General features: G+C 29.9%; 3 protein-coding genes and 1 long non-coding RNA gene across 8 annotated transcripts; 1 reads left to right on the forward strand and 3 right to left on the reverse strand.

Moving 5' to 3' along the window:
- Positions 1-2,883: 2,883 nt before the first annotated feature.
- On the reverse strand, positions 2,884-3,817 carry LOC128295560 (uncharacterized). Its single transcript, XR_008286061.1, has 2 exons — positions 3,705-3,817; positions 2,884-3,207 (listed from the first exon to the last, which is right to left on the reverse strand). It is a non-coding gene; the product is annotated as an uncharacterized LOC128295560 (long non-coding RNA).
- Positions 3,818-5,956: 2,139 nt separating this feature from the next.
- On the reverse strand, positions 5,957-8,626 carry LOC108466846 (UDP-glycosyltransferase 88F5-like). Its single transcript, XM_017767209.2, has 2 exons — positions 6,324-8,626; positions 5,957-6,252 (listed from the first exon to the last, which is right to left on the reverse strand). The coding sequence occupies exon 1, from the start codon at positions 8,287-8,289 to the stop codon at positions 6,871-6,873; it is 1,419 nt and encodes a 472-aa protein (XP_017622698.1). The 5' UTR covers positions 8,290-8,626; the 3' UTR covers positions 5,957-6,252; positions 6,324-6,870.
- A 9,563-nt stretch (positions 8,627-18,189) lies between these two features.
- On the forward strand, positions 18,190-20,240 carry LOC108475250 (2-methylene-furan-3-one reductase-like). Of its 3 annotated transcripts, none has more exons than XM_053031125.1 (4): positions 18,190-18,421; positions 18,505-18,828; positions 18,901-19,060; positions 20,016-20,240. In XM_053031125.1, exons 1-4 carry the CDS (start codon positions 18,218-18,220, stop codon positions 20,165-20,167), a joined length of 840 nt encoding a protein of 279 aa, XP_052887085.1. In that variant the 5' UTR covers positions 18,190-18,217; the 3' UTR covers positions 20,168-20,240. The 3 variants fall into 3 exon arrangements, with proteins under 3 accessions (XP_052887085.1, XP_017632717.1, XP_052887084.1); XM_017777228.2 differs by lacking the exon at positions 20,016-20,240 and adding an exon at positions 19,284-19,692; XM_053031124.1 differs by lacking the exon at positions 20,016-20,240 and adding an exon at positions 19,284-19,692 and having other exon boundaries at positions 18,190-18,343.
- A 637-nt stretch (positions 20,241-20,877) lies between these two features.
- On the reverse strand, positions 20,878-24,128 carry LOC108467221 (CASP-like protein 4A1). Of its 3 annotated transcripts, none has more exons than XM_053031169.1 (4): positions 23,437-24,011; positions 23,247-23,304; positions 23,011-23,146; positions 20,878-21,288 (listed from the first exon to the last, which is right to left on the reverse strand). In XM_053031169.1, exons 1-4 carry the CDS (start codon positions 23,852-23,854, stop codon positions 21,094-21,096), a joined length of 807 nt encoding a protein of 268 aa, XP_052887129.1. In that variant the 5' UTR covers positions 23,855-24,011; the 3' UTR covers positions 20,878-21,093. The 3 variants fall into 3 exon arrangements, with proteins under 3 accessions (XP_052887129.1, XP_017623404.1, XP_017623324.1); XM_017767915.2 differs by having other exon boundaries at positions 23,431-24,011; XM_017767835.2 differs by having other exon boundaries at positions 23,247-24,128.
- Positions 24,129-27,364: the final 3,236 nt, after the last annotated feature.

Below are 27,364 nucleotides of genomic sequence, written 5' to 3' on the forward strand. Positions count from 1 at the left end.
ATTTATAGAGAATGTTTGCTGTAAATTTTCAATATTTAAATATATATATATATCAAACTTCTAGTAATACAAAACTTCGATTTTGTCACTCTAACCTCATACGTATAATTACAATTAGAACTATGTTTAAAAGAGTTATTCTCGATATACAAAACAAGAGTTTAACTCTACAGGTTGCCCAGGTATATATATACATGTTACAAACAAAAGGTGATATGCTCACGTAAGGCTTGAAGACTCTGGCTTAGTTCCAACGTTGAACAATTAAGATTACTTGAAAATAAAAGAGAGAAAATATAGTAAGTTTGTGAGAAACTTAGTGAGTTCATCAATAAAGTTGCCTCCCCATTTTATTTGTTAAATTTAAGAACTTGATTTACATTAAGTTTGAACAAAACTTGCATATTTATATGTTCCTGGAAATAAAACAAGAAAGATTGAGATTCCACCATTTATGTTTGAGCTTGATAATTTAGTGGCGCGGTATATATCTTCCCCGAATAACCATAACACATATTGTCTCTTCGCACAGACTTGTTGCATGTAAATTAATAGTTGACCCACCATGTAGAAAGACATTTCAAATTGACTTGGCGAACAAACCTACGGACTTACATGTGAACTTATACATACAGATTCATAGAAGAAGATGTTGGAAAATTAGGTTTAGAAAACGCAGCAGAAAATAAGTTTGAAGGAAAAACCATAGTTTTAAATTTTTTTTCAAAACTAGAACTTGATTGTGATATCTAAAGTAATAAACACTTAATCAAAATTGTATATTTTTTATTCATCTAGGGTGAATGCTCCGACTAAATAGTCTTCTCTACTATCCTTAAGCTTACGTCTGCCGAGTGTGGCTTGCCTCGAATTAGAAAATTTTTCGTAAAATTACCAATGGGGTAATTTTGCAATTTCTCTAAATTTTTGGGTTAAGTTGTAAATAAAAAATATCTTTAAAAATTTTCTGAAATAATTTATTCAAAGAATTTTACATCTATAACTTTCTCCTTATATAGAGAGAGTTTAGATAGTTCAACTACGATTAAACTTAATCACTTTAATATTAAATTAATATAATACTTATCAAGATAAATATTAAATTTAATTTAATATTAAATCTTATTAAATTAAGAGAATATTTGTAGATAAATATTAATTTAATATTAATTTAATATTAAGATAATCACTTTAATATTAAATTAATAAAATACTATCAAGATAAGCATTAAATTAAATTTAATATTAATTTTATTAAAATAATATTATTTTAGAATAGTTAATCTAGAATCAAATTATCCGACAAAGTCCCAATAGGAGTGTGATTCCTCCACTGCTCAACCGATGAAGGACAAACCGTCGACCACTAGAATGTCGCCGTCGTTGGCACCATTTCCAGTGGTGCCATCACAGGTGCGACATCCTCACGGCACCTCGAGCCGATTTGGCTATTGCCAATTCGATTCGGGCCTAGTGATAGCTTGACCGATTTGGTCCTGAAACTAGTTGGACTGTCGGCCCAGTTTCACATACCAGGCTCGGGTTGACCAGTTTTTGGGTCTCAATCTTGTTTTTGGGTTCTCGGGTTTAATTTTCTATGTTAGGTCCAATTTCCTATTTCAGGTCCAATTTTCAATTTCAATTACCCATTGGGCTAATTGTTTGACTTGAAAATTAATTTTTAAAAATATCATATTAATTTGATTAATTTAATTTTACTTGATCAAAATTAATTTTCCCAAAAATCACTGATATTTTCCAAATTAATTTTTCAAGAAAATTTTTTAATCCCATTCTCTAATTGGACAATTCTTACAATCACCAATTTAATTTCGCATAGAATAAATAAACTTAATTAAATTATTTTCAAAGTCATAGAATTTTCTTCTAATTCAAATGCAGACCGATTGAGTTTTTGTTAAGCTAGCGGAGGGACTAGTCGAACATATACAATTAGGCTTTAGTAATTGCAATTATGTCTAGAAACATCGTTTCGATAATTCTCAATTACTTAATCATGGAGTCAGTCCACAAGAAGTACCATGATTGAAAACTCCTTATTATATACTCTTTACGAAAGCAATTCATCTAACTGCTTTATCCAATGACCTCTTCATGTATGCGTTACCTCATATGATATCTTTGATTTCTTTAAGTTAAATTCGTTCACGGAATAAAATCCTATTTTATCTCATTGTGACCATTGTGTCCTCCTAATGATTAATATGATCACTGTCAACGAATGACTATGATAAATATGGAACATGGCCACAAGTTAACTTTTTAATTTATCAACCTACATAATATCAATCAGAGGATATCGTTAACTCTTTAATTAAGCTATGAATTCTATTGTTGCTAGTAAAGCTATGTCATACACAAGTCATGTACCGAACATACCGGCTATCGGATCAATCATCTTTAGAGTATAAGCCTCTACTTATATCAAGGCACATGAGTTACATACGTATGATCAGTGACTAACTCAGGATTTAGGTAAATCACACCATGAATGTGACAAGTGAATTAATTTACAAACGGATTCAGAATTAATTCATCTTAGGTCCAGTCCAATATATCATTCTACCAATGAATACATCCATGTCTCTACTCGTGGAGTCAACTGCTTCGATAGCTAAGACTAGTCATCTCCTTAATTGGAATTGTAGATAATATTCCTTCTTAGTGTTTGAATCAAATACTCACTTTGATTCTTTTATGGGATTATGGATTCGTTTAAATTATCTACTGAAGTAAGTTATCTTTTTCGCAATGTAAATGTTCTTACAATACTACTTATCATAAATTTAAACTTAGATAATCAATGAGCTAATATTTGATTGTCACAATTTCGCTATGTATGTAAAATATGAAAGACAGAAATACAACAGACACAACATGAAATGTGAAATTCATTTATTCATTATTTAGATACATAGAAAACAATTACATATTTACTATAATATAGACACATTTCTCAACATCATAATCATACAATTTCCCAGGTAAAAACTATCATTACAACACTCATACACATATTGTAACATCACGGTTTAATTCCATAGCAAAATGACATAACAAGGAAATACAATAAAAGATATCAACTAGTTTAAGTGTAGGAACTCACCAGCAAAATACTTGGAGCTGATACTACTTACACCTGCTTAGCATTCCCTTTATCACTCAGGCCACCTCCTTCTTGGTTAGCTAAACATAACAACCATATAAAGATCGAACAATGAATACATATGTAAGAAAACATTAATTCAATTGCATGCAGATAAATGTTAAAGGTTAACTGCAACTTTAACCGTCATAGAACAAAATAAATTTTACTGAATTCCTCATATTTTCCTTCCTTCTCTTCAATCAAAAGATACGAAAGAGTTGGAAAGATTACTGAATTGCTAAATTATCAACTATTTAAGCCAACACATTAGTTTCTTCCCCTCATGCATATAGCTCATTAATTTTCTTTCTTACGAAACTAACCAAAGAAAATAGAAGAATGGAAAATGGATGCCAGAATAAGAGAAAAATGCTTCAAATGAGAATGTCGTCCACCTAATATAACCTTCCCACAATTGTTCACCAAAACCAATTCATTCAACATCAAATTTAATATTCCTAATCATAATGTTTCCCACTAAAGAGAACTCATAATTCTAGTGTAACAAGATTAAACTTGAATACTAACTATTTACCTATCAGTCTGCAAGATTCTCATATACAGAGTAGAACCTACTTAAACAAAAAATTTTCTAATTAAATATTCAAATTTCCATTATACCAAACCTTTAACATTTTCGACTGTGACAAAATATTTCAAACATCATTATTTTTTCATCTATATTGTGAGTATAGTAAATTATAATATTATAAAATTAAATTAAATTTTTATTATTTATAAATAAATGAGCTATTAATTTAAAATGTTTTAACATAATGATATGTAAAATATATATTTTTATTATATAATTACACATTTATTATTTTATTTATATAAATAAAAGAATTATTAATTAAAATATGAATTAAAATTTTGAAAATAATATATTTATTAATTAAAAATTAAAAAAGTTATTTTTGGTGAATTTGGCCTAATTTCGGTATTTTGCCTAATTTTCTCTAAAAGCGTGTCATGTATACAAAATGTGCTGTTTGCTACGATGATAGTGTAGGTCGGTCAAATCAACCTAATTTTCTAATTGAATCAAACGCAGCTTAATTTTGTTTTTTTTTTCAAAAACAACGTTCTACCTAATTTTGCCCACTTAATATTATAGTTTTTAACAATAAAACTTTAATTCTAATAACACAATTAATATACAATAATTACGAAACCCACACTTGATCTGGTCGCCAAATCTAGATTTATAACATTACATTATATTTTCAAAGCAACTTAAACTATTTTGATTCATTACATCATATAATTTGATAATCAATCATAATAATTCTCATACAATCACAATTATATGCATTAACATGATGTAAAAAGGATTTTAAAAATTTTAAAATTGTTAAAATTTATCAAAAATTTATGAATTTTTAAAAAATCAAAATCTTCAAAATTTTAAAAAAATTAAAAGTATGTTTGGGTGAAGAATTTGTTGGAGAGATTTCATTTGTATTAAGGTTTTAAAATTCTAAAAATATTAGAGAATTTTAAAATTTGCGAGTAATTTCAAGCGGGCATTTTAATAACTCAAGGTAAAAAAATTTTATTTAATTATAATATATATTTTAAATTTTATTTTATTAAAATATTTATAAAATTTTACAAATAGATTGATACTCATATTAAATATTTTTATATTATTTATTTTAATATAATTATTCTTAATTTTTAAATTTGTAAAATTCTAATAACCTATATTTGTCTGAATTAATTGTTTATCCAAACAAAATAATTACAAATCTTAAAATTCTAAATTGACAAATTCTAAAATGTTAGCATTTAAAAAAATAAAATTTTCATCCAAAACCCAATTTCGATGTTTTATATTAGTAGAGAAAAGAGATTTTATATTTTAAATAAATTTTATAATGTTTCTTTTCATATAAAACAACAATAATCTTTTTAATATTGTATCTGTATATTAAACCAAACTTATATATAAGTAGTGGAAAAGAGATTTTATATTTTACTGGAAATTTGAAAAAAATATAATTTTATAATTTTTATGTTTTTTTATTTTGAAGATATTTTTATATTGTTTGGAATTATATTTTTTTATTTTTTATTTTTAAGAAATTAATAATAAAAATAAAATTATAATAATTTTATGGCATAAAATTAACCTCATACACAAATTGAGAGGTGTAGGATTGCAACCCTCATAATGGTAGTCGATATCATTTCGGTACCACTCGTACTAGTTGAAATGTTCCATTCTGGTAGTAAATTAAAATAACAAATTTTAGGTTCTATTTCAGTGCAAACTCTAGTTGGTACTGGTCATATCAGTGCTATTAGTTGATTTTCATTCTTGTAGTTATGAAAATTTTAATTTTAAAATATATTTTAAATCTAATTTTTATTATTAATTTTTATTAAAATAGTTTTAAAATATATTTTAAATTTAATTTTATTATTATGTATTTTGGGTTTGTTGAATTATGAATTATTATACTATATAGTATGGGATGATCTTATTGTTTGATTTATGGATTAACTTTTTTGCTTGTTTATTTTGAGTTTGTTTAATGAAATATTGTATTTGTGAAATTTATTAAAGAATATTTTATATAATTGATATATATTTTTTATCTTAAAATTTATATATGGTGAGATTTGGCCGATTGAATCCTAACTCGGTTGACATCAACATTGTTATTTACATAGGAGGGTAACGAACATAGATTTGAGTGTTCTGCAATGTATTTATACTTCTATTGAAAAATTGGGAAAGACTAATGATGAGATTTGAACCCTTGTTACATTTTAAAGATCTTCTTTACCACTTCAACCAAAGTATTTTTTATAAATATTTTATATTTAAAAATTATTTAATCTCACATATAAAATATTACATACTAATATAGAAACAGTAGATCTGTTAGTGATTGCCTTAGTCCTCACACCACACCTAATGACCTTGTAAGAGACCCATAAAAGAAACAGGGTTTTTTACCCCTATAGTATAAAATAATTAAAAAAAATCAAAATGATACTAATAATAAATTATTGACGAAAATGATAAAGGGAGGGTGGTGTCGTCTATGGTAGAGGCGTGACTACCCTCCCACCTGACATAAACAGCAAAAAACAGTTAAAAAAATTGAAAAAACAAAAAAAAATTAAAATACAACAAAATTACCTCTTTTTTTCTCCTTTTTCTTTTTTTTTTCCTTCCTTCCTTCCCTCCCTTTTCTTCTCCTTCTCCTTGTCTTTTTCTTTTTTCTTTCCCTCACCTGCCGACTCCTTCTCCTTCTTCTTCTGCTCTTCTTTCTTTTCATCTTCTCCTTCCTTCTTCTCCTTCTTCCTTCTTCTCCTTCTTCCTTTTCTTCTTCTCTTTTTTTTTTTCTTCCCGAAATGGAGTTGGGGTCCCAACATAGCAGAAAAAACAAGGTGTGCATGCAGGAGACCGGTGCCGTCTCTGCCGCCTGTGGCAGGCACACCACCAGAACAACTTTTTTTTTCCAGATTCAGCTTCTTCTTTTTTTCAATTTTAGCCTTTTTTTTTTCAGCAACTTTTTACTGTTTTTTACTGTTCATGTCAGGTGTGAGGATAGTCACGTCTCTACCATACGCGGCACCACTCTCCCCAATTTTCGTTAATAATTTGCTATTAGTACCATTTTGATATTTTTTTAATTATTTTATACTATATGGGTAAAAAACCCGAAGAAACACCGGCCTCTACCTTACTTCCATAACTCAACCAGCTTCGTAAGTGCTTTAGTAGAAGACCCTGCTGGACCCATGGCAGCCAAGGCCTTCTCTTTCATCTTCCTGCTCTTTTCTCTAAGCTCCTTACCCTTCTCCAATTCCATCAACTCTCTCACTCGTTTCTCCAACTCAGTTCCACTCACAAACCCATCCCCCTCCATCTGCTCCACCGGAATAGCCATCTTCATATCCTCAACCAAAATGTTCCGGTTCAAGTGTTGCTCTGCATATAAAGGCCATGCAATCATAGGCACCCCAGCCACCACCGCTTCCAATACCGAGTTCCACCCACAGTGAGTCACAAAGCCACCAATTGAGTCCTTGTTCAACACTGCTACTTGTGGCGCAAATGACTTCACAACCAAACCCCTATCTCTGGTTCTCTCCATAAATCCTTCTGGTAAAAGACTGTCTAAATCCACATCAGGGTTATCTTCAGCTTGCTTAGTCTTTTCATGATTGGGTGGATCTTTTACAACCCATAAGAACCTTTGCCCACTATTTTCCAACCCTTTGGCTATTTCCTTAACTTGGGGTGGAGAGAACGTCCCATGGCTTCCAAAACACAAGAACACAACGCTTTGACTCGGTTGCTTCTCTAGCCATGATAAACAATAGTCATTTTCAGCTTCATGTTTACTTGGTGCAATCAAAGGTCCAACGTAGAAAGTTGGTGGAGTACTTGGAGCATCAGGAAGGCATAAACCATTAGCAATAGCCTTAATGGAAATGGGTTCAAGATCTTCAAAAGTGTTGACTATGATTCCATCTGATTGTTGAAGACTTGACATGAAGTACATAAAATCATGATAAGCTGGATCTTCTCTATCAAGTAAAGGTTCAGGCATGTGTACAGCTCTCAACGATGGCACACCCTCAAAATGGAAGACCGTGTTGGGCAGATCTTTGAAGCTTCTTCCAAAGGTTTGTTTATCAAGCTTTGGGATTTGAAGGAAAGCAGCAAGGGTAGAAGCACCAGAGGTAAAGAAGTAAAAAGTAGGGATGTTAAGATCTTTTCCCATAGATAAAGCCGAAGTGCAGAAAAGATCAATGATAAAAGCGGAGATTTTGTGAGATTTGGAGATTTGTTGAAGAGAATGGAGGACGTTGGGTGCATGAAGGCGGATGAAGTGGAAGGCAATGGCGGCACCGCTGCAGTTTTGAGATAGGTCAATGGAGATGGAAGGGAAGCGAAAGAAGGAGATAGATGGGAAGGCTTGGGAGACGGAATTGATGTAAGAGATGATGGTTGGGGTGTCCCAAAAGCCAGTGGTAAGGAGGATGGTGATGGAGTATCGGTTGTTGTAGTGGTGAAGGATGAGTTTGCCAAGCTCCACCATTGAGAACACATGGCCCAATCCGGGCGATGGGTAGAGAACGATCGTCTCTTGCATTGATTATTTTCGTTCTCTCTTTTTCTTGAAGGAGTGTGTTTTGGAACATTGATGGAGCAATAAATTTCTTGTGTATTTGTTGGAACAAACTTTCCTTGGTCCTTCACTTTCAACCACTCGTGTCTTTATCATTATGACATGTTTATCTTTTTTGATAGAAAAGTACAATTTAAATTTAAGAAATATCTTAGTTGAAGACAAACTAGGAGGACTTTTCGTAATCCACACTAATTTATGAGTAACATTCATATAAATTTTGTGTTAGATAAAAGTTAAATTCTGCTATTAGATGGGTAATTTGTTGATTTGGTACATGTATTTTAATTTTATCATTTTTAGTCTTTATATTTTTAAATTTTGAAATTTTAATCTTAACCAAATGATAACTATTAAATTCAATAAGTTAAATTATGTTATTTTTATAATTTGATGTGTCAAATATATTATCACATTTGGAATGCTATGTTGTTTGTTATTTTCACATATTACTAAAAATATAGTTAATAGATTTAATGATTGTTGTCGCATTTAAGATTAAAATTTTGAAATTTAAAAATATAACCACTAAGGTTGATTCAATTGATGAATGTGGATTAAATCTTTAACTTTACGCATAATACAATATAAATAACATAATTTAACTAAACAAATTTAACTGTTACCATTGGATCAAGATTAAAATTTGAAAATTCAAAAAATACAGAAATTAAAATTGATCAATGTAAAATAGAGGTATTAAATCCACAATTTGCACAAAGTACAGGGTCTAATAGCATAATTTGACTAATGTTTCATATAAGGACAAGCAATTGATTTCACAAATGCTTAATGTTAGGATGCTTATAGAACTGAAAAAATATTTGGGGCTGCCGAACATAGTGAGTGGCGAAAAACTATGGGCATTTCATTGATTGAAGGATAGAATGATGATAAAGATAAGCGGGTCGAGTATTTGACATCTTTGACTACGTATTACATGTTATGTTTTCTATTACCAAATTCATTATGTGTGGAACATGAAAATATTATTGGTAATTTCTGGTGGTGTAAAAGTAGTAATAAGCGTGGAATTCATTGGTGCAATTGGATTCATTTATGTCAATTAAAAAATTATGAACGTATGGGATTCCATTGCCTAGCAAAGTTTAATTTGGCTCTACTGGCCACACAAGGTTGGTGATTGATTAATTACCCAAATTCCTTGTTAGTGAGAACTCAAAGGCAAAATATTTTCCAAACATGAACTTTCTAAAGTCAAGTTTAGGGAATCTACCTTTGTATACTTATAGCATAGTGTGTGCGCCCCAAAGGGATTCTTGCGTTTAGGATGCGTTGGAAAATTGGTACAGGGGCAGCAATCTTGGTGAGAGATGATACGTGGATACCTAGGAATCCAAATTACAAAATTCAACAAACTATTACTAATCAATGCTTACAAACATTGGTTGATTTGATTGATCCAAGATTGAGGACATGGAGAGAAGGAATTGTACGATCTACCTTTAATGAGGTGGAGGCCCAACACATTTTAAGCAATCCTTTGACATAGTTTCTACATGAGGATTTCTTGGCTTGGGTGGAAAGGCATTGGGGGAGTATACAGTGCGTAGTGCTTACAAATTCTTGTTACAAGAAAATAATATGGGAACTACATTTTAAATATTGAGAATTAAAAAGAACTATTTGCCTACTTTTTCTAATCTAAATTACAGGAGGCTGATGGGAACGTCAGAATGCCTAGATGTGCAAACGGATTTGAAACAATGGAAATATGTGTTTATGGAGTGTCTGAAATCAAAGGAGATCTAGCAGTAGTTAGGCATTATGTGGCAAAAAAGGTCACCAATTATGAATATAAAAAACTAGGTGAATCATTTTTTTAGAACAATTCTAAGTACCTTTGTCGAATCTTTTGTTGTGCTTTGTGGGCTATATGGGCTAGGAGAAATCAACTACTGCATGAAGGCAAAAATATAATAGCATCAGAGACGACAAATTTTATTAGAAATTATTTGGGGGAAATTGATGGAATCAATGAAAGAACAACAGTAAAGCAAGTTGTACAAGTACGATGGAAGGCACCAAATGAACAATTTGTCAAAATAAATTTTGATGTAGCTTTTTGTAAGCAAAGTAACAAGTCATGCTTAGGAATTATCATCAGAGATGCTAGTGGCAGGGTGTTATTCTCAAAAAGCATTCTGCATGGCAACATACCTTCACCATTTGCGGTTGAGGCACTGGCATGTTTTCAAATGATTAAGATGGGTCTGCATATTGGACTTACGAGGGTGGAGATCAAAGGAGACACCTTATCAGTGTTTCAGAAGCTGCAATCAAAAGGAATCGATAGGTCAGTAATAGGTGCCCATATTTTAAACACTAGAGCAATCTGTGAAAGATACCAAGTGTGTGTCTTTAAGCATGCGCTGAGACAAGCAAATGAAGTTGCACATTTATTGGCTATAGAAGGATTAAAGAGAAATGAAGAGACTTATCCCATCGGTGAGGTTCCTTCTTATGCAAAAAAGGTAGCGGAAGAGGATCTTCAACAAGTGGGTTCAACTTTTCCCATAGATTAAAACCTAGCCGGTTAAAATGAATATGGATGGCAATACTCACTTTGGGTAGGCAAATCGGAAAATAGAAGAGACTCACAAGTCATTTTCTCAATTTCGGTGGCAGTTTCGTGACCGATGTGAAGGTATGACGACAAATATTGGGCAAATCTAAAGATTTTTTCTTCTTTCAAACAAATCAACATGAACAAGAGCAAATACATGGTGGTTTTCTGTAACACCCCTATAATCGGTCCAACTTTATGGACCCGGTATAAGAATATTACATTTGGTGCCAAAACGGTTATGGCTAGATACTGTTTAATTTAAACATTTATACATAGCATTTTAACTTACCAACCATATTTGCAAACATACTTATAGTTTCACTAATTCATTTCATATACACCAAGATAATTTAAGCAAGCCAAAATAGATAGAATTTCAAAAGTTTACATTTTAGTCCCTAACACACGAAAACACATTTGATCTACCTATGTACATGTCATTTTAATTCAAAATAAGGTACCTACTCTTAAAGCTCTTGAGGATGTGATGAGATGAGAGATCTCCTAACCCAACTCTACCTCTTAGAGTCTAACTGTACCTACGCGTTAAAATAAACGTGTTAAGCTGGTCAAGGCTTAGTAAGCACTAAAGGTTAAATAGGTAAATAAATCATAATTAAAATATTTTAAACTTATTCAATTAATACATATTTACACACATTTAAGTTTCTTCAACTATGTCTTATATTAATAAATTTTAACTTATCTTTTTGTAAGTTATCAAACTTACCTTAACACATTAATGATTCACTTCTGTTCACAACTCATATTCTTAGCCCAAAATAGACTTTATAGAACGCATCGGATATAAGGAACAAATACAAAAGTGCATTATTATGCACTAATAAACAGAGAGCACTAACGTGCTAATAATCAGAGAGCACTAATGTGCTAATTATCAGAGAGCGCGCTAAAGTTCCTTAACGGCATGCCACTAATATCCTAGTAGTTCTAAATTCCGTCTACTTGGCCATTAAAACTGAATTTCATACATTTAAATACTTTACATAAATATTGCGAAAAAGATTTCTCATTTCTCCATTATTATGATTTAGTCCCTATTTCACAATTCACAAATTTCTCACATTTTTCACATATATACTTTTATCACAACATTATTACTTAATGTTCAAACAATATACCATCTCATATTCTCCATCTATAATTTTCTTTACAAATTTTATATTTCCAGAATCTAATTATTATTTTATTTACAAATTTAAATATATATTTTATATTTTTATTTCTAAATAATTCTATACTACAATATAAGCATTTAAATAAAAATAATTTAAAAATCTAGTAGTACTTACAACAAAAGGTTGAGATGATGTCTTCCTTCACTCCTTAGCCTTCTTTTTCCTCTTTCTTCAATTAGATCCTCTCTTTTCTTTTCTTTCTCTTCAATTTCATGTAAAAATATAACATTTATATGTTAAAAAAACAATCAAATAACTTTCCAATGCTATTTAATAAAAATAAACATGTATGGTATGATAATTTCATTTTTTTTACCTTAGCTCACATTTCAATTTAATCCATTAATCAAAACTAACTTTATTTTATTTAAAACTAATTTCATATTTTCATTCAAATCCCACTTTAGACTAATTTCAACTTTCAAATTTCACCATAAACCCTAATTTCAAAATTCTCTCAATTTAGTCCCTATTAATTAAAACCTATAATTTTTTACAATTCAATCATTTTCTCAATTCTAACTTGAAATTCTATCAATTCAAACTCTAATACTTCAATTTATTCAACATGAACAACATCTAAAATCCCATTAACTTTCAAAATTTCAACATAAATCAAGTAGTATTTTGTTCTAGAATTCTAAAAACTCAAAAATTATAAGAAAAGAGGCCAAATTGACTTACCAATTAAACTTCAAACCTTGAAACCTTAATTTTTTTCCTTTCTTTTTCTTTCTCCCCTGTTGTTCTCTGTTTCGTTTCAATATTCTCTCTTTTTCTCTCTTTATTTCTTTTATTTGCTTTTAATTATATAATATAATATAGTATAATTTAATAACATTTACTTATATTATAATTAAATATATAATAATTACTAATATATGTTTATTATTATTCCACATATATTTCACTATTACCACACACTTGGCACTTATGGTTTAATTACTAATTTAATTCTTTCATTTTTTTCTATTCTATAATTCAACTTTTACCTTATATTCAATCTATCTTTATATCTAACTACTTTTAATTTAAACAAATTCACCTAACCAAAACTTAATTAACCACACAACTAATTTTGTAAATATTTATTAACAAATATTTACGATTCCGTTTTATGAAAACAAAAATCCAAAAATACACTTTCTAATTACCTAACTATCGGGTCATTACATTTTGCAAGAAACAAAAAAGGCAAGGGACTTTGTTTTTTCATATACTTAAGGATAAGGAAAGTCTGCTTGGTGGTTAGGTTACATTTTTTTTTCTTTAGTTTTTCTTATTGGGTTGTTTGAAATTGCTTTAACTTTATTTTGTGCATGGGCTTTAAAAACCGGGCTTTGTTTTATGTTAATTTTAATCCAACCATTCATTTTCAAAAAAAAAAAAAGTTAGAAGATTATGTATGGCTAATAATTAATTAAAAATAATTTAATTTGTATTTATTTCAAATCATATAATTTCTTTTTCACAATCTTAAATTCTCAAATCATAAAAATCAATCATTGATATCCACGAAACTAACTAAAATTTTTACTAAGGTAAGTGTACCTATCAATTAATAGTATAGCTCCAGTGAACACAGATATCGTTCCCATTAAGACTAAAACGTACTAGTAATTACTGTCTTTATATTATTTAACTAAATAATTCGAGTGGTTGATTAAAAACTAAAATTAACTAAATTAATTAATTAACGAATACGACAAAGAACAAATCAAGAAAATAATCAACTAATAACTAAGAAGCGAAATAATACCCAGGAAAGAACATGTTTTCTATTTTTTCTAGGACATGTTTTCTATTTCTCTCTCCAAAATCGATCTATTACCTTAAATTTAGGAAATTCAGACCTAATTTCTTTTTTTTTTTTTAATTTCAACATTTTTGCTTTATTTTCCCCAAAAGTGTGTCTTGTAAGACATGTTGGTTGCTGAAAACATGCCTAACAAAATGTGCTTTAGCTACTATGACAATCTAGTCGGTTAAATCAACCTATTTTTCTAATTGAACCAAAATGTAGCCTAACATCTTTTTTTTGTTTTCAAAAACAACATTCTAATTTTGTCCAGTTTTTAACAGTAAAACTTTAATTCTAAAACAATTAATATACAACTTTATTTATGATAATTATTAATTATAATTGTGATACCCCTCACCCGATCCAATCGTCAAATCTAGGTGTATGATATCACATTATGTTTCTAAAGTAACTCGGACTATTTCAATTCATTATATCAAATAATTTGGCAATCAATCATAATAATTCTCATACAATCACAATTATATGCATAAACATAATGAGTTAAGCTAAATATCTCATATAAAATGTTTCAAAGTTTATCGGAATCAAACATGAAGTTAGGATTCAAATCCAAACTTGATGAGCCAATTTAACTCTGCATCTTGAGACATTGAAGTTTGTATCTCAAGACTTGGTCACTTATATCTCAAGACATAATTCTCTTATTTCAAACTTTTTACTTCGATATTTGAATGCCTCAAGAGAAGGTTCTTTTCTTAATACCTAAAACAGGATAAAATTTATTTTAAGTTCAATGTTTAATAGTCTCAAGACAAATTGCCAATTATCTTACATCATAAAATGTGCTAAATATGTACATACATATATTTATGTGTGCATCATCTTAACATCTACCAAGATAACATCATAACTATTTCATGGCATAGAATTCATTGTTGGAAAATTTGTATTTTTATAAGAACTTTGAGGCATATTCTCAATAGGTAAAGGTGGAAAGTTGAATCATAAAATTATGGTTTCATATTCTACTTCATGAGACCTTTGCAACGATATATCATATGCTCAAAATGGTTGAGTGATAAATGAGAAATTGATACTCAAAGTAAGCTACTTGGAAATATTGTTGAGAAAAAATAAAGGCTTAGATCCTACATTGGTTAAATACCAAAGTGTGATATATGTTTATATATGTGAACCCTCTTAAAATTGCAATTGAATAATTAAGCTTGTAACATTACCTCATGTGCAATGGGGGTGTAGTTCCAAACCTAATAAGGTTGGGGATGGGTGATGTAAAATGTTTGGATTGATTAGGCCCAAGCCCAACATGAATTTATTAAATCAAATTAGTTTTTGGCTCCTTAATGGCAGATTGGTTGTGTATTCTGGAGGATTAAACCTACATTCTAATAATTTCTTATACGGAAATTATGTTGATTTCAAAATTCTTCTTTTTGCCTCTCGGTATTTCTAAAACATTCTAGTGATAGAAAAAGGCAAAGTCCGTTCGTTGATCGTTGTAGAGGTGCTACTACTTTGATCATTATTGTGGTTGTATTCTAGGAGACATTCGACCAATGTTTCTCCAAGTACCGTAAGAGTGACCGAATCTATCTTAAAGAAATTGTGTTTCATAGGTCTCGATGTTCGTAAAATCCTGATTCTTCTTTATTTCAACTGTTTATTATGGTTTTATTTGATTTTCGTATTTGATAAATTAATTATAAATCATTCTATTTATATTTTATTTAATATGTATTTTTTATATTTAATTTATTTTGTTCACTAACGTGTTTTGTCTAACATTCATTCGTGTCAATAACTATCATGATAGCATTACAACTTATATCAACATCAAATATTCTCACTATTATTCTATAATTCAAAGTTCAACTTATTATCAAGGTATAAGACATAGTTTACTTACCTAGTCATAAGCAACTTAAAGCTTTCATTCTTTCTCCATGGTTCGGTTGAATGTTGAAAAAAAGGAAAAATAATGGTTTCTCTCCCCCACTCACAACCATATTATACATGACCTAACTTAATAATTAGCTTAGTTAATTTATTAATGAATGGCTAGGATTTAGTTAGGTTAAAATTAATGGAGATGGACGGTTGGAATAAAGTAAAGCCACTAACATTTATCAAATATGCTTTATTTGCTAATTAATCCTTGGCTTAGTTGCTACTTAAAAGGCTTTAAAACATTCCAAATCAAATTCCAATCACTATACAATTTAATTTAATCTATGTACTATTTCTTTTAATAATTCAAACCAATCATTTTATATTTCTGATTATTAATTCCATGCTCAAATCATAATAATCATCGGGATGTCTCAATTTAATAAAACTTCAAATTTTAAAATTCAAACTTTTCGACATGCTGAAAATCGGGTCATTACTTTATGAGAAATTTATACATTATTTGTAAATTAAAATATTAATAAAAGATATAATCCGATTTCGACAACTTGGTCAACTATGTGAGATTGGCGGGCAAGAGATATGATTTGTGGTGTTTTTTCTTCATTGTTCATGTTTGGAGGTGATGGTCTATTGTTGTGATTGTTTTGAACTCTATTTACTTTACTCGTCGGTACTCGTCGGTTTTGTTGAATTTCTATGTTTGTTGTTGTGTTGTTTTATAAGGTTAACTTAATTTTTGGTTATTGAAAAGGAATTTTATTTTTACTTCCTCACTTTTACACTTAAACTTTATACTTAGATTTATTTTGTTTTTAAATTTAAATATGCAAGTATATAGGCATTCTTTTTACAGTCTATGTTCAGGGTTCGTGGCTGCCACTCCCAACAATGTCATATCCAAAATTCTAACCTGAGCCTTCCCCTTGAGAGTGCAATGTATCTCCAAAGTTAATAATTATTAATTATTAATATTTTTTATAATTTTTAAAGTTTTTTTATGTACATTTTTGTTATTTTTTTAAAATAATTTTTTATTGACGTGACAGTTTCTAATAACTTTCATTAGTCATATCAGTGCGATTAATAATTAAATCTGTTAAATAACAGTTTCTATAAACTATATGTACTAATTTATTATTTTTGGGTCACTAACAGCTGAATTAGATGCACTTGTTTTCCATAAACTCAATTGGTTTTTTAATTGTTCACAAAAAAAAATTAGCCAATAAAGTATAAAGATGAAATTATAGAGATATCAAAGAGGATAAGAATGTAAGCATAGTAAGAGAATCAAAACCCAAATCTGATCATTATCATATAATAACTAAAAAGAAAGAAAGTTATGGATCACATTAAGTAGTGTTTGGTATGATAGAAAATAGTTAGTTTTTTGAAATTTAATCGGTTGAAAAGTGATTCCAATGTTTGATATATTAAATTTTATTTACTTTCTTTGTGGCAATTATTTTCCTATGAATATGGCAGTATAATTCTTATGATAAAAAGTGAGAAAGTTATTTTCTCATGTAGATTGAAAAGTTAAAAAAATTAACCCTATTTTATATTGGTTTAGGTATTAGTCTATTAATAAATTTTTTTAAAAAAAAGTTATTGTATTCTTCCTTAATTTGCTACTCGGTTTTTCTATTACATATTTTTTAATTTATTCCAAAACATTATTATATTTAGAAAATATATGTAGAATAAATTTAAAACAATTTTTCTTTCAATTAATATTATAAATTAAAAGATTTAAAATATCAATTAAATATTATTATTAAATATTTGATCTAAAGATTTGTTAAGAATAAAGTTTATTATAAAAAAATTAAATACATGAATATTATCTTTTATTTAATAAGGTTAAATTAAGTAAATTATTATTACATTCCTAAGAAAGCACTTTCTGAATCAAACGTATGATAATATATTTTTCTAAAATTTTAATTAATACCTTATGATGTATACCAAACGTTACAAAGTAATTATCATGGTAATCACATTTCAAAAATCACATTCCATTGAAATTATAAAATAATATAAAATTACTCATAAATTCAATAATTATATTATAAATATTAATAAAAAATTATTTATATAAAACTAGTTGAATTTTATACTGGTAAAATTGAATTGCTAAAATGTTCAAATTTAACATCAATAAAATATGAAATTTGACTATTTGAATAAGTAGGTCCTTCCAATATGAATATATGACGTCAACCATTGCATTAGCCATAATGAACTATTTCGTTTGTATAATCTTCCAATGGATGGTCAAATTCATTCTCCCTTACGTGATTATTTTGAATTTGTTTAATATGATTAAACCGCATTCATCCTCCTATAAATACTTACCAGAAGAATAAAACAACAAATTATCTATTTCTCAATAACATAAAAGAGATGGAGAATGTTCCATGTACAATGAAAGCTTGGATTTATGGACAACATGGGAAACCTGAAGATGTTCTGAAACTCAAGTCCGATGTTGTTGTTCCTGAATTGAAGGAAGATCAAGTTCTTGTTAAGGTCATGGCTTCGGGGCTTAATCCAGTTGATAATAAAAGGATGATTGGCATTTTTGTTCACGCTGAATGTCCTTTTCCCGTAAGGTTTTTTACATTACTGCTGTAACCTAAACTCAGTTAAGTGTCTGATATGGATATATTGTTTTATTTTTGTTTTTCCAGACAGTTCCAGGGTACGATGTAGCTGGTGTGGTGGTGAAAGTAGGAAGCCAAGTAAAGAACTTAAAGGTAGGTGATGAAGTATATGGTAACATCCATGAGAAAGCCTTGGATCATCCCAAACAATACGGCACTTTGGCCGAATACACGGCAGTTGAAGAGTTGCTATTGGCTCCCAAACCCAAGAATCTCAGCTTTGCCGAGGCTGCTTCACTGCCGGTCGCCATCGGAACGGCTTACGAAGGCCTTCAACGATGCGAGTTCACCGCTGGTCAATCCATTCTTGTGTTGGGAGGCGCTGGTGGAGTTGGCAGCATGGTCATTCAGGTACGTTTATGTCAACATTACTAAATGATTGTATTGCCTTTGTGGTATGATAAATTTGTATTATTGAATCAGCTGGCCAAGCATGTATTCGGAGCATCAAGAGTTGTGGCTACTGCTAGCACAGGAAAACTAGAGTTGTTGAGGAATTTGGGTGCTGATTTAGTAGTTGATTACACCAAGGAAAACTTTGAAGATCTCCCTGAGAAATTTGATGTTGTATATGACTGTGTCGGTAAGATCCTAGGTTCTTTTACTTTTAAATTTAGTTTGAGAATCGAAAAATGTTGTATATGTTGGAATTTAAATTTTAAATTAAGCCTCGAGTCTATAATAAGACTATTGTTGCTCCTTGAACAAAATTTTATTTACTTAATAAGTTGTACAACATAATCCAACTAGATTAAGCTCAAATTTATCATATATTTAACAAGTATAATTTGTGTACGAAAAAATAGAGCAATGTGAAAGGGCAGTGAAGGCAATGAAGGAAGGTGGGAAAGTTGTGACAGTGAGTGGTGCAGTGACTGTGCCAGCATTTAAGTTTATAGTCACTTCAAATGGGGCTGATTTTGAGAAATTGAATCCTTACTTGGAAAGTGGACAGGTGAAGGCTATTATTGATCCCAAAGGCATCTATCCTTTCTCTCAAACACTTGAAGGACTTGCATATGTTGACACTGGCAGGGTTGCTGGAAAAGTTGTCATACATCCAATCCAACAAGATAATTAATTTAAATGCAATTCCTAAATATATACACAGATAAAAGTATCATAGAGGTTTTTGTATTAAAAATTAAATTACATTTTGTTTTTCTATTCAAAAAATAAATAAATTAGTTCATATACATTAAACTAAAGAGCAAACTGATCATTCTATTAAATTTTTTTATTCATTTCTACTATTAAAAGAAATGACCAATTTACTTTTGATCTAACATATATAAATTAATTTACTCATTTCCTAAGTAAATGGGATAAAATACAATCTGACTTTTAATATAAAATCGCCATGGTACTTGTATATATATAAGCACTATATATTAGAGGGGAAAGAATTGTATGAAACAGTGACGCACGTCATCTGTATCCATTTCTAATAGTTTTATGCCACATCAGTACTCTTATCCTGAATTTCAGCATTTTACCCTGAATTTCAGTATTTTAATTTGAATTTGATTTTTTTTCAGGCGTCACTATTTCACACAATTATTTCTCTATATTAGAGATTCACAACTGTGACGAAAGAGTTACCGTATATTACCAATTGGTTTCATGTAATAAAATGAAGAATGTTTTCCTCATCTTTGTCTGTGGATTCACTTCTATTTTGATATTTTAACAATTTGATTGTTGAATTTATTATGTATGCAAAATTTTAATTAATTTGATATTTTTATCATATTAATCTAAAATATTGTCTTTATTAATAGATAATTATAAGTTGAAAGTTTTTCTTTGTAAAAAAATAATTAGACATTTTAAATTTACTCAAAATTTAACATATATAATTTAAATGAATGAAAAATAAAATATAATTACTAAATTATTAAAATATTAATAATTGAGTTTTATATTAGTATAAATTCAAATTTTAATATTTTACTATGTGCCTGTATAGTTTTACATGATTTGGACAAATGATGGAACCAATAAATATGTTACAAAAATAATTATAATTAATTTATTTAATAATATTTCAATCGTTAGTTTTCATAAAATATATGAATATATAATAATTATATTAATTTTATTATTAATATTTTATTAAATTACACTTATTATTTTAAATTAATTATATATAATTTTAACACTATAACTAGATGCATTAACAACGAATTTTTAATCAATAAACATAAGAATTATCGAAAAATATTAGTTTTAGTATTATTTTATAGGTTTTGTTTTTATCAAATAAATTTTTATATCAAATAAAAATAAAAAAATTATAGTTATAATTATTTTACTAATAATATTTATCAAAATATGAAGGCTTATAACATACTAATTATTTAAATATTATCACTTAATGGATTTAATTTAAACAATAACTTGAGAAAGATCTGATAACCAAATTGATTGAAATCATTCAACATCTTTGTTTCATTTCATACATAAATCAATTGAAAACAAAGCTTAACTTTCTGTACAAAATTCAATGTATGGCATGCACTATTCTATAAACCCACAATCCCAGCCATCAGGTTCAAATTCTTCTTCAAAGCTATATTTATATGTATATATATACCCCAGAAGGTATATTATTGGCTAGATAGATTTGGAAGTACAAAGATTATAACCAGAGACAAGTGAGCTTAAAGCCAAGGCAATGAATGCTACCAGAGACAATGCCATGGACGCCCTTGCCATCTCCGGGAACTTGTCGTTTCCCCAGTTGGATTCCCAATCATCAACTCGAACGGCAGCCGAAGACGATGCCGAAATGAGAAGATAAGCCAAGATCTGCAAAATTGAATGAATAGGTTCGGTGCTTCATTTGTTTAAAAGCTTCGGCAAACAGATAATTAATCATGTTAATACCAAGAAAAACCAAGTTCAATCCCATGTAGTTAAAAGAACCATGGAGGCCCTTGTATTAGAAGTCGGATTATATTTTTTTCTTACTGAAAAAATAGACAAATTAACCCCTGTACATTAGATTAAAGAGTAAACTTGCCATTCTATTAAAATTTTCATCCATTTCCCCCTCTATTCTGTCAACTAAGCTAATTTTTAACTGTAAAAATAGATGTAATTTTTAACAAAAAAGATCAATTTGCACTTTGATCTAACATACACCGACTAATTTACCCATTTCTTGAGTAAAAAAAGGCAAAATGCAATCAAACTCGTAGTACAAGGGCCTCCATAGTACTTTGACCATTCATGTGTTGTCTGAACTTTCTATCTAGACAAGTTCAGGCCAAGCATCTTTAATGGACAAAGAATCTAGTCGTTTAGCCACTATAGATAAAGATTTGTTTGACAAAATATGCTATAAAAAAGAAACAGAAAGGAGAAAAGAACATAACAAAGCACCTTGTCTGTTTTGTGGGTGGTATCTTAACATCTATGCTACACTAACTTTTCGTTTTTTAGTGTCCGTATTCAATGCAACTGTGTCAGACACATACTCATATCAAACACTCACTTTTGAGTTAGAGTAACATATTACGTCCAATACCCATGTCCAACATATATTCAAAGAGTACAATCCTCTAAAGGGCATGTGATATTTACAGACCATTCCTTGCAAATCAAGCGTTTTGACAGTACAAAAGTTAACTCCCCAAATTCTCCACTTTGGAAAAAGGTACCAACTTTTATTCAAGCCCAATATCATGTAGGAAACAAAATAGAGAGAAAGTAAAAGGCAGCATTATCACAGAGAAAAGGCATTAAAAAGGTGATCCCAGAAAAGGTTTTCCAACTAACCTAACTTGCTCCAAATATGCACCAATTGTGTGTCTAACAAGAAACTGGTGATTGCTAATTGGAGTCATCCGCCACCCACCTATTTAGGTTGTGAATGGTCCCCTAAATTACCATCAAACACTGATTTTTCATTTTCTCTAAAGTATTCCTATCCCAACTCGTACAAACGTTGATAAGGGATACAATCTAGAACACGAATATAAGGTAAAAGTGTTATGATAATCTGTATATTAAGAGTCAGATCGCATTTTGCCCTCTCTACTAAAAAAAGGACAAATTTATCATTTTTGTTAAAATTTCATCCATTTGTACTGTTTAAAACTGGTGTGACTGACAGAATATCCAAAAAAAAAAAATGTCAAGTGTATCTTACATTGATGTATAAGAACTATTTTTTAAGAGTAGAAGTGGATGAAATTTTTAACTGGGACTAATTTGACTATTTTTTTTAGCAGATGCTGCAAATGTAATCTGACTCCTAATACAAATACCTCCACGATACTTTTACCCATATATAACCAATATTTTTTAAACTGAACCGATAGCCGAACTAATCAGGCCACCAGTTCAACCGCTGGTTCATGATTTTTAGCCGCTCTAACAGGTTCAAAGCTACTTTTCGGATCCATATCTTAGCCGTTTCCGGTTTAATCGGTCGACCAGTCAATCTGGTCCGGTTCAAACAATGTTGTATATAACACTATATCTTACACTAGTACCCCAGTCCAAAAAATTCGAAAGAAGAATTACCTGATCCAAAATGAAATCTAAATAAAACCGGAGATCACTCCGAGGTTTTTGTTTGCCGGAGGTCAATTGAAAGGCGACATCATATGCTTGAAACCCAGAGTATACAAATCCAATCACGTTCACTGCCATACAAAACCTACAATTCAATTAAACACCAAATTGAACAATGGATTTGATAAGAACATCACTAAAACCAATGGCTGAATCAATGATCGAATAAAAGAAAAAAAGCAAACCTGAATTCCTTGTAGCGGTAGAAAGAATCAAGAGCCCAACCTTGATTTTTATCAGCAGCTAAAACAGAGAAAGAAACCAAACAAAAAACAAACCCAGAAATTCTAAATCCCAATAAAGTCTTTTTAATCATCTTATCTCTTTTGGTTCTTCTTAATATAGATAAATCAGGCCTCAATTTTTTACCACTACCAGAACCCAGTTTTTCTGTCTGTTCTTCAAGTTCAACGGTAGTAGTTGTTGCGGTTGATTGATCTCTAGATGTGAGCTCCGCCCTGGAAACCACTGCAGATGGTGGCTTGGAGTTGGGTTCAGAAGGATGAGATACTGCTGCCGTTGTCGTTGTTGGTGATGGAGAAAAGCCGTGACTGAGAGGAGAATTACAAGATGAGAGGGGAGAATCAATAGGGGAATGATAAGATGGTGGTGACTGAGTGGTTTTTTGGGTTAATGGAGATTGTGAAACTGTGGGGCTTTTCTGCTCAGGTCCTTCTACTCGTTCTTCATGTTTCTGTGGTTGTTGGTCTTTTTCTTCATGATTCTGATCTTGATGTTGTCTATGCTGTGCTTCTTCTTCTTGTTTTTGGTGATGATTTTGGTCCTCCTCCATTATTGAAGAAGGTAGATTGATTGATTGAGTTTTCAGGGTTTAGACTTTGAAAGAAAAACTGGGTTTGGGGGATCTATTGGGAGAGGGAGGGGATAGGCTATGAGGAAAAATGTTAAATTCTGCTATTACTCATTGTACTTTGTGTAAATTATGGATTTAGTCATATTTTTATTTGATTAATTTTAGTTCCTATACTTTAATATGTTTGGTTAAATTTAATTAATATTACTATGCGAAGAATTATAAATTATGTTCATAGTTTTCAAAATTCAAATTTTAATGTTGACACAAATGGTGATTGTTTATCCATTAACTAGATTTTTAGTCACTAATATGTAGAAAAATAAAGTAGAATACATATTTGATAATATGTTTGGTGCATCAAATCTTGAAAATAACATAACTCAATGAATGCAACAATTATTGTTTGATGATGACTGAAATTTTAAATTTTAAAAAATATAAAGATCACAATTAATTAAATATAAATTTAAAGATTAAATTCATAACTTTTATAAAATATAAGGACTAATGGTAAAATTTAAAAAGATACCAAGAAAACATCAGCGTTATTTCCTAGTACTTTCTTGCACTTCACCTGGCCATCTTTTAACAGTACCTTTTATTTTTGAGAATCATCTTATGTTGTACAATATATGTAAATGTACATTGGCTATTTAAGTATGGTATTAAAGAGTTTTAACATTTTTAACAAATACTTTGTGTTATTTTTTGTTAATTTGGTATATGTATTTGATAAATATATATATTTTGGTATTTAAAAGTAACGATATCAATTTTTAATATTTAAATGGAATCATTTGAAAATAAATGTGGTTTTCTTAAAAATAAAAATGGAAATGAAAATGAGAAATGATTCATTTGCAAATGAACATGAATTACTCAAAAATGATTGGAAGAATGAGTTTATGTTTTTGAGCTATTTTAAGGCCCGAAAATGAAAATATATCATTCGGTCATAGTGAATAAGTTGAATGGTGAAATATTAAATATATTTTTTTAGAAATTTTACCAAGGTAAAATCATTATAAATTTACCGGGGATAAAATTGGGATGAGAAAATTATTTAATTGAATATAAATATTAAAGTTTATTTTGGGAAATAGAAAAATAAAATTGAGTTGGATCAGGTTACAAAGTATTGGGTCAAAAAATTCAGGAAGTACTCGTAATTGGACTCAATGTGAGAGAGACCTAAAATCCCTCATGGAATATGGAGGGGCGACAACCCTAGTAGGAATACTAGGAGATGTCGTCCACCCTAATCCTACTCTAAGTAGAAAGTTTTTTTTCTAGTTGAAATAAATTTCTACAATTCAATAAGGGTTTTACCTTCTCTTCCGATAAATAGATGACATCAGTAAGGCTATTAATAGAACTTTAAGATATCATTATTCTATCCGAAAATAGAGAGACTTTTGTTCTCTTAAAATTAAACATATTTTCTGGAATAACTGTTCTACCGGTTTTGCATTTGAGAAGAAAATTTTTCTTTCCACATAAAAGAAAAGAATTTCTAGTTCTGTGTTTTAATTCAATTAATTTAAGCCTACAGGCAAAACATTTCGTGGTATAAGAATAGAACGACAAGGATCCATCTATCTGAAAACACATGTACGATTTTGGTCTAAGATTTATTTCTATAAATATCACAAATCGGGTCGGTTTTCAAATTTTTTATTTTTCGCTGTGCAAGAAAACTATTTTCAAACTGGATTTTTTCCAATAGGTATTTGATATTTTGCCTTCACTTTCTGATAAGTTAAACATTTAGTTACAATCTCAACTATTTCCCTTTTCATGTTAGACCACTAATAATAAGGCTTCAAATAATTGTACATCTTAGTGCTTCCAAGGTGCATCACATACAAACTATTATGTAATTCATGAAGGATGTCTCACTTCAACTCATCGTCATTGAGTACACAAAGTCTCCCTTGGCAGTAGACACTATCATCATCAAACAAAGTAAGTTGAAGCTAAAGACAATTCCAAGAAAAAATGAAGGTCCTAAAATGTAACACCCCATGCCCAACCCAATCACCGGGTCCGAGCTACTGGATACCATATTTGTTGCGGAGAAACTATTATTAACTATATTTAAATCCAATTATTAAACACTTAGATACGAGTATTACATGCTTAAAACACAATATATGATCATTTTCGGCCCATATATAAGCTTATGAAAGTTCAGTACTATCCCAGAGTCGAATAAGGACTAAAATGCAACATTTTCAAAACTTCCCAGACTGGTGTCACAACATTGAAAACAGTAAGCAAGCTTCCCAATCTGATACCAAATTGTAAAAATTTTCAAAATAAAATAGAGTCAATGTCGTGACCTCAAATATGGACTTGATTCTAAGAAGATTAAGGCTCCATATTGAAATCTGAATAGTAAGAATCGAAATCAGGGTGAAGAGAAACAATGGCTAGATTTTTTGGTGTATTTGATAGTCAACGAAACAGATTGGATCTAAGATAGTTTTGATTTCATGGCATTTGAGGCTGTTTTTCTTTTTCTTTTTCTTTTTCTTTTTGAAAAATCTAATGTGATAGATTGGTTGAAGGAAGAAAATGGAACATTTTGGTGTGCTCCATTGTCGGAGGAGATGTCGATGGTGGCATGATGGTGGTGTTGAGAAGAAAAGAGAAAGGTTTTTCTTAAGAAAAAGGGGAAAATGAACTGTAAAAGATCATAAATTTTAATATAAAATTATTTATATATTTGTGATTTTTATATGCTTTTATAAAACGATACCAAAAATCTAATAAAACGATACCAAAAAATCTAACATGATAAATTTTTTTATCTTAAAATGTCTGGGCATTTTATTTGAAATAATAAAAGATTATGGGCCCGTTAACCAACTGGGTTTAGTCCAACTACATCAAAAACTCAAAAATATATCCGGTCTCAATTATGTCTTTTAGTAGTAAAGCCTTCAAAGTACTTAAAAAAATAAAAAAACCGACTTGATAAAAGAAAACAATAAATGAAATTGAAATTAGAAAACAAAAAACCTACCCCAGTCATATCTAAAACGGCTGGCACCCATCATTAATTCGACTTTTCCTATCACCATCCCATCTGTTCTACCGGTAGCACTCCCCAAGAAAGATAACTCATTCTCCATAAAGTTTCCTTCAGTCCAACCATTGTCACCATCGTCCCTCCGAAGCAGTATCTTGGCTTTTCCATCATTTTCCCATCAGGTACGAGGTCTCTCCTCTTTCTAGCGTAGTCTTTACAAATCTGTGAGCTATTGAGTTTTCCGATTTGTGAATATGCTAGAAATGAATATCTCAAAAACTCCTTTTCATATTCTAGATATCTTTGATGATTGCTCCGACAGTTTATTTATCTATTGTTGTTGTTTGGCATTTTTTTATTGTTGTTTTGGAATCCCACATGATATTGACTGATTGCATGCCCAACGACATGCCTAATTTTAAAGCTCGAGACATGCGAATGCCTCTGCTGTA

Source organism: Gossypium arboreum, chromosome 7, assembly GCF_025698485.1.
Source record: "Gossypium arboreum isolate Shixiya-1 chromosome 7, ASM2569848v2, whole genome shotgun sequence".
Taxonomy (NCBI): domain Eukaryota; kingdom Viridiplantae; phylum Streptophyta; class Magnoliopsida; order Malvales; family Malvaceae; genus Gossypium; species Gossypium arboreum.

Excerpts from the sequence above, each read along its gene's own strand:
- LOC108467221 (XM_017767835.2), bottom strand. The coding sequence starts at position 23,854 with ATGGAGGAGGACCAAAATCATCACCAAAAACAAGAAGAAGAAGCACAG. Across the intron at positions 23,147-23,246 it reads TACCGCTACAAGGAATTCAG|GTTTTGTATGGCAGTGAACG; the intron begins GTTTGCTTTTTT and ends ATTGAATTGTAG. Across the intron at positions 21,289-23,010 it reads TAGATTTCATTTTGGATCAG|ATCTTGGCTTATCTTCTCAT; the intron begins GTAATTCTTCTT and ends TCAATTTTGCAG.
- LOC108466846 (XM_017767209.2), bottom strand. The coding sequence starts at position 8,289 with ATGCAAGAGACGATCGTTCTCTACCCATCGCCCGGATTGGGCCATGTG.
- LOC108475250 (XM_017777228.2), top strand. The coding sequence starts at position 18,218 with ATGGAGAATGTTCCATGTACAATGAAAGCTTGGATTTATGGACAACAT. Across the intron at positions 18,422-18,504 it reads ACGCTGAATGTCCTTTTCCC|ACAGTTCCAGGGTACGATGT; the intron begins GTAAGGTTTTTT and ends TTGTTTTTCCAG. Across the intron at positions 18,829-18,900 it reads TTGGCAGCATGGTCATTCAG|CTGGCCAAGCATGTATTCGG; the intron begins GTACGTTTATGT and ends TTATTGAATCAG.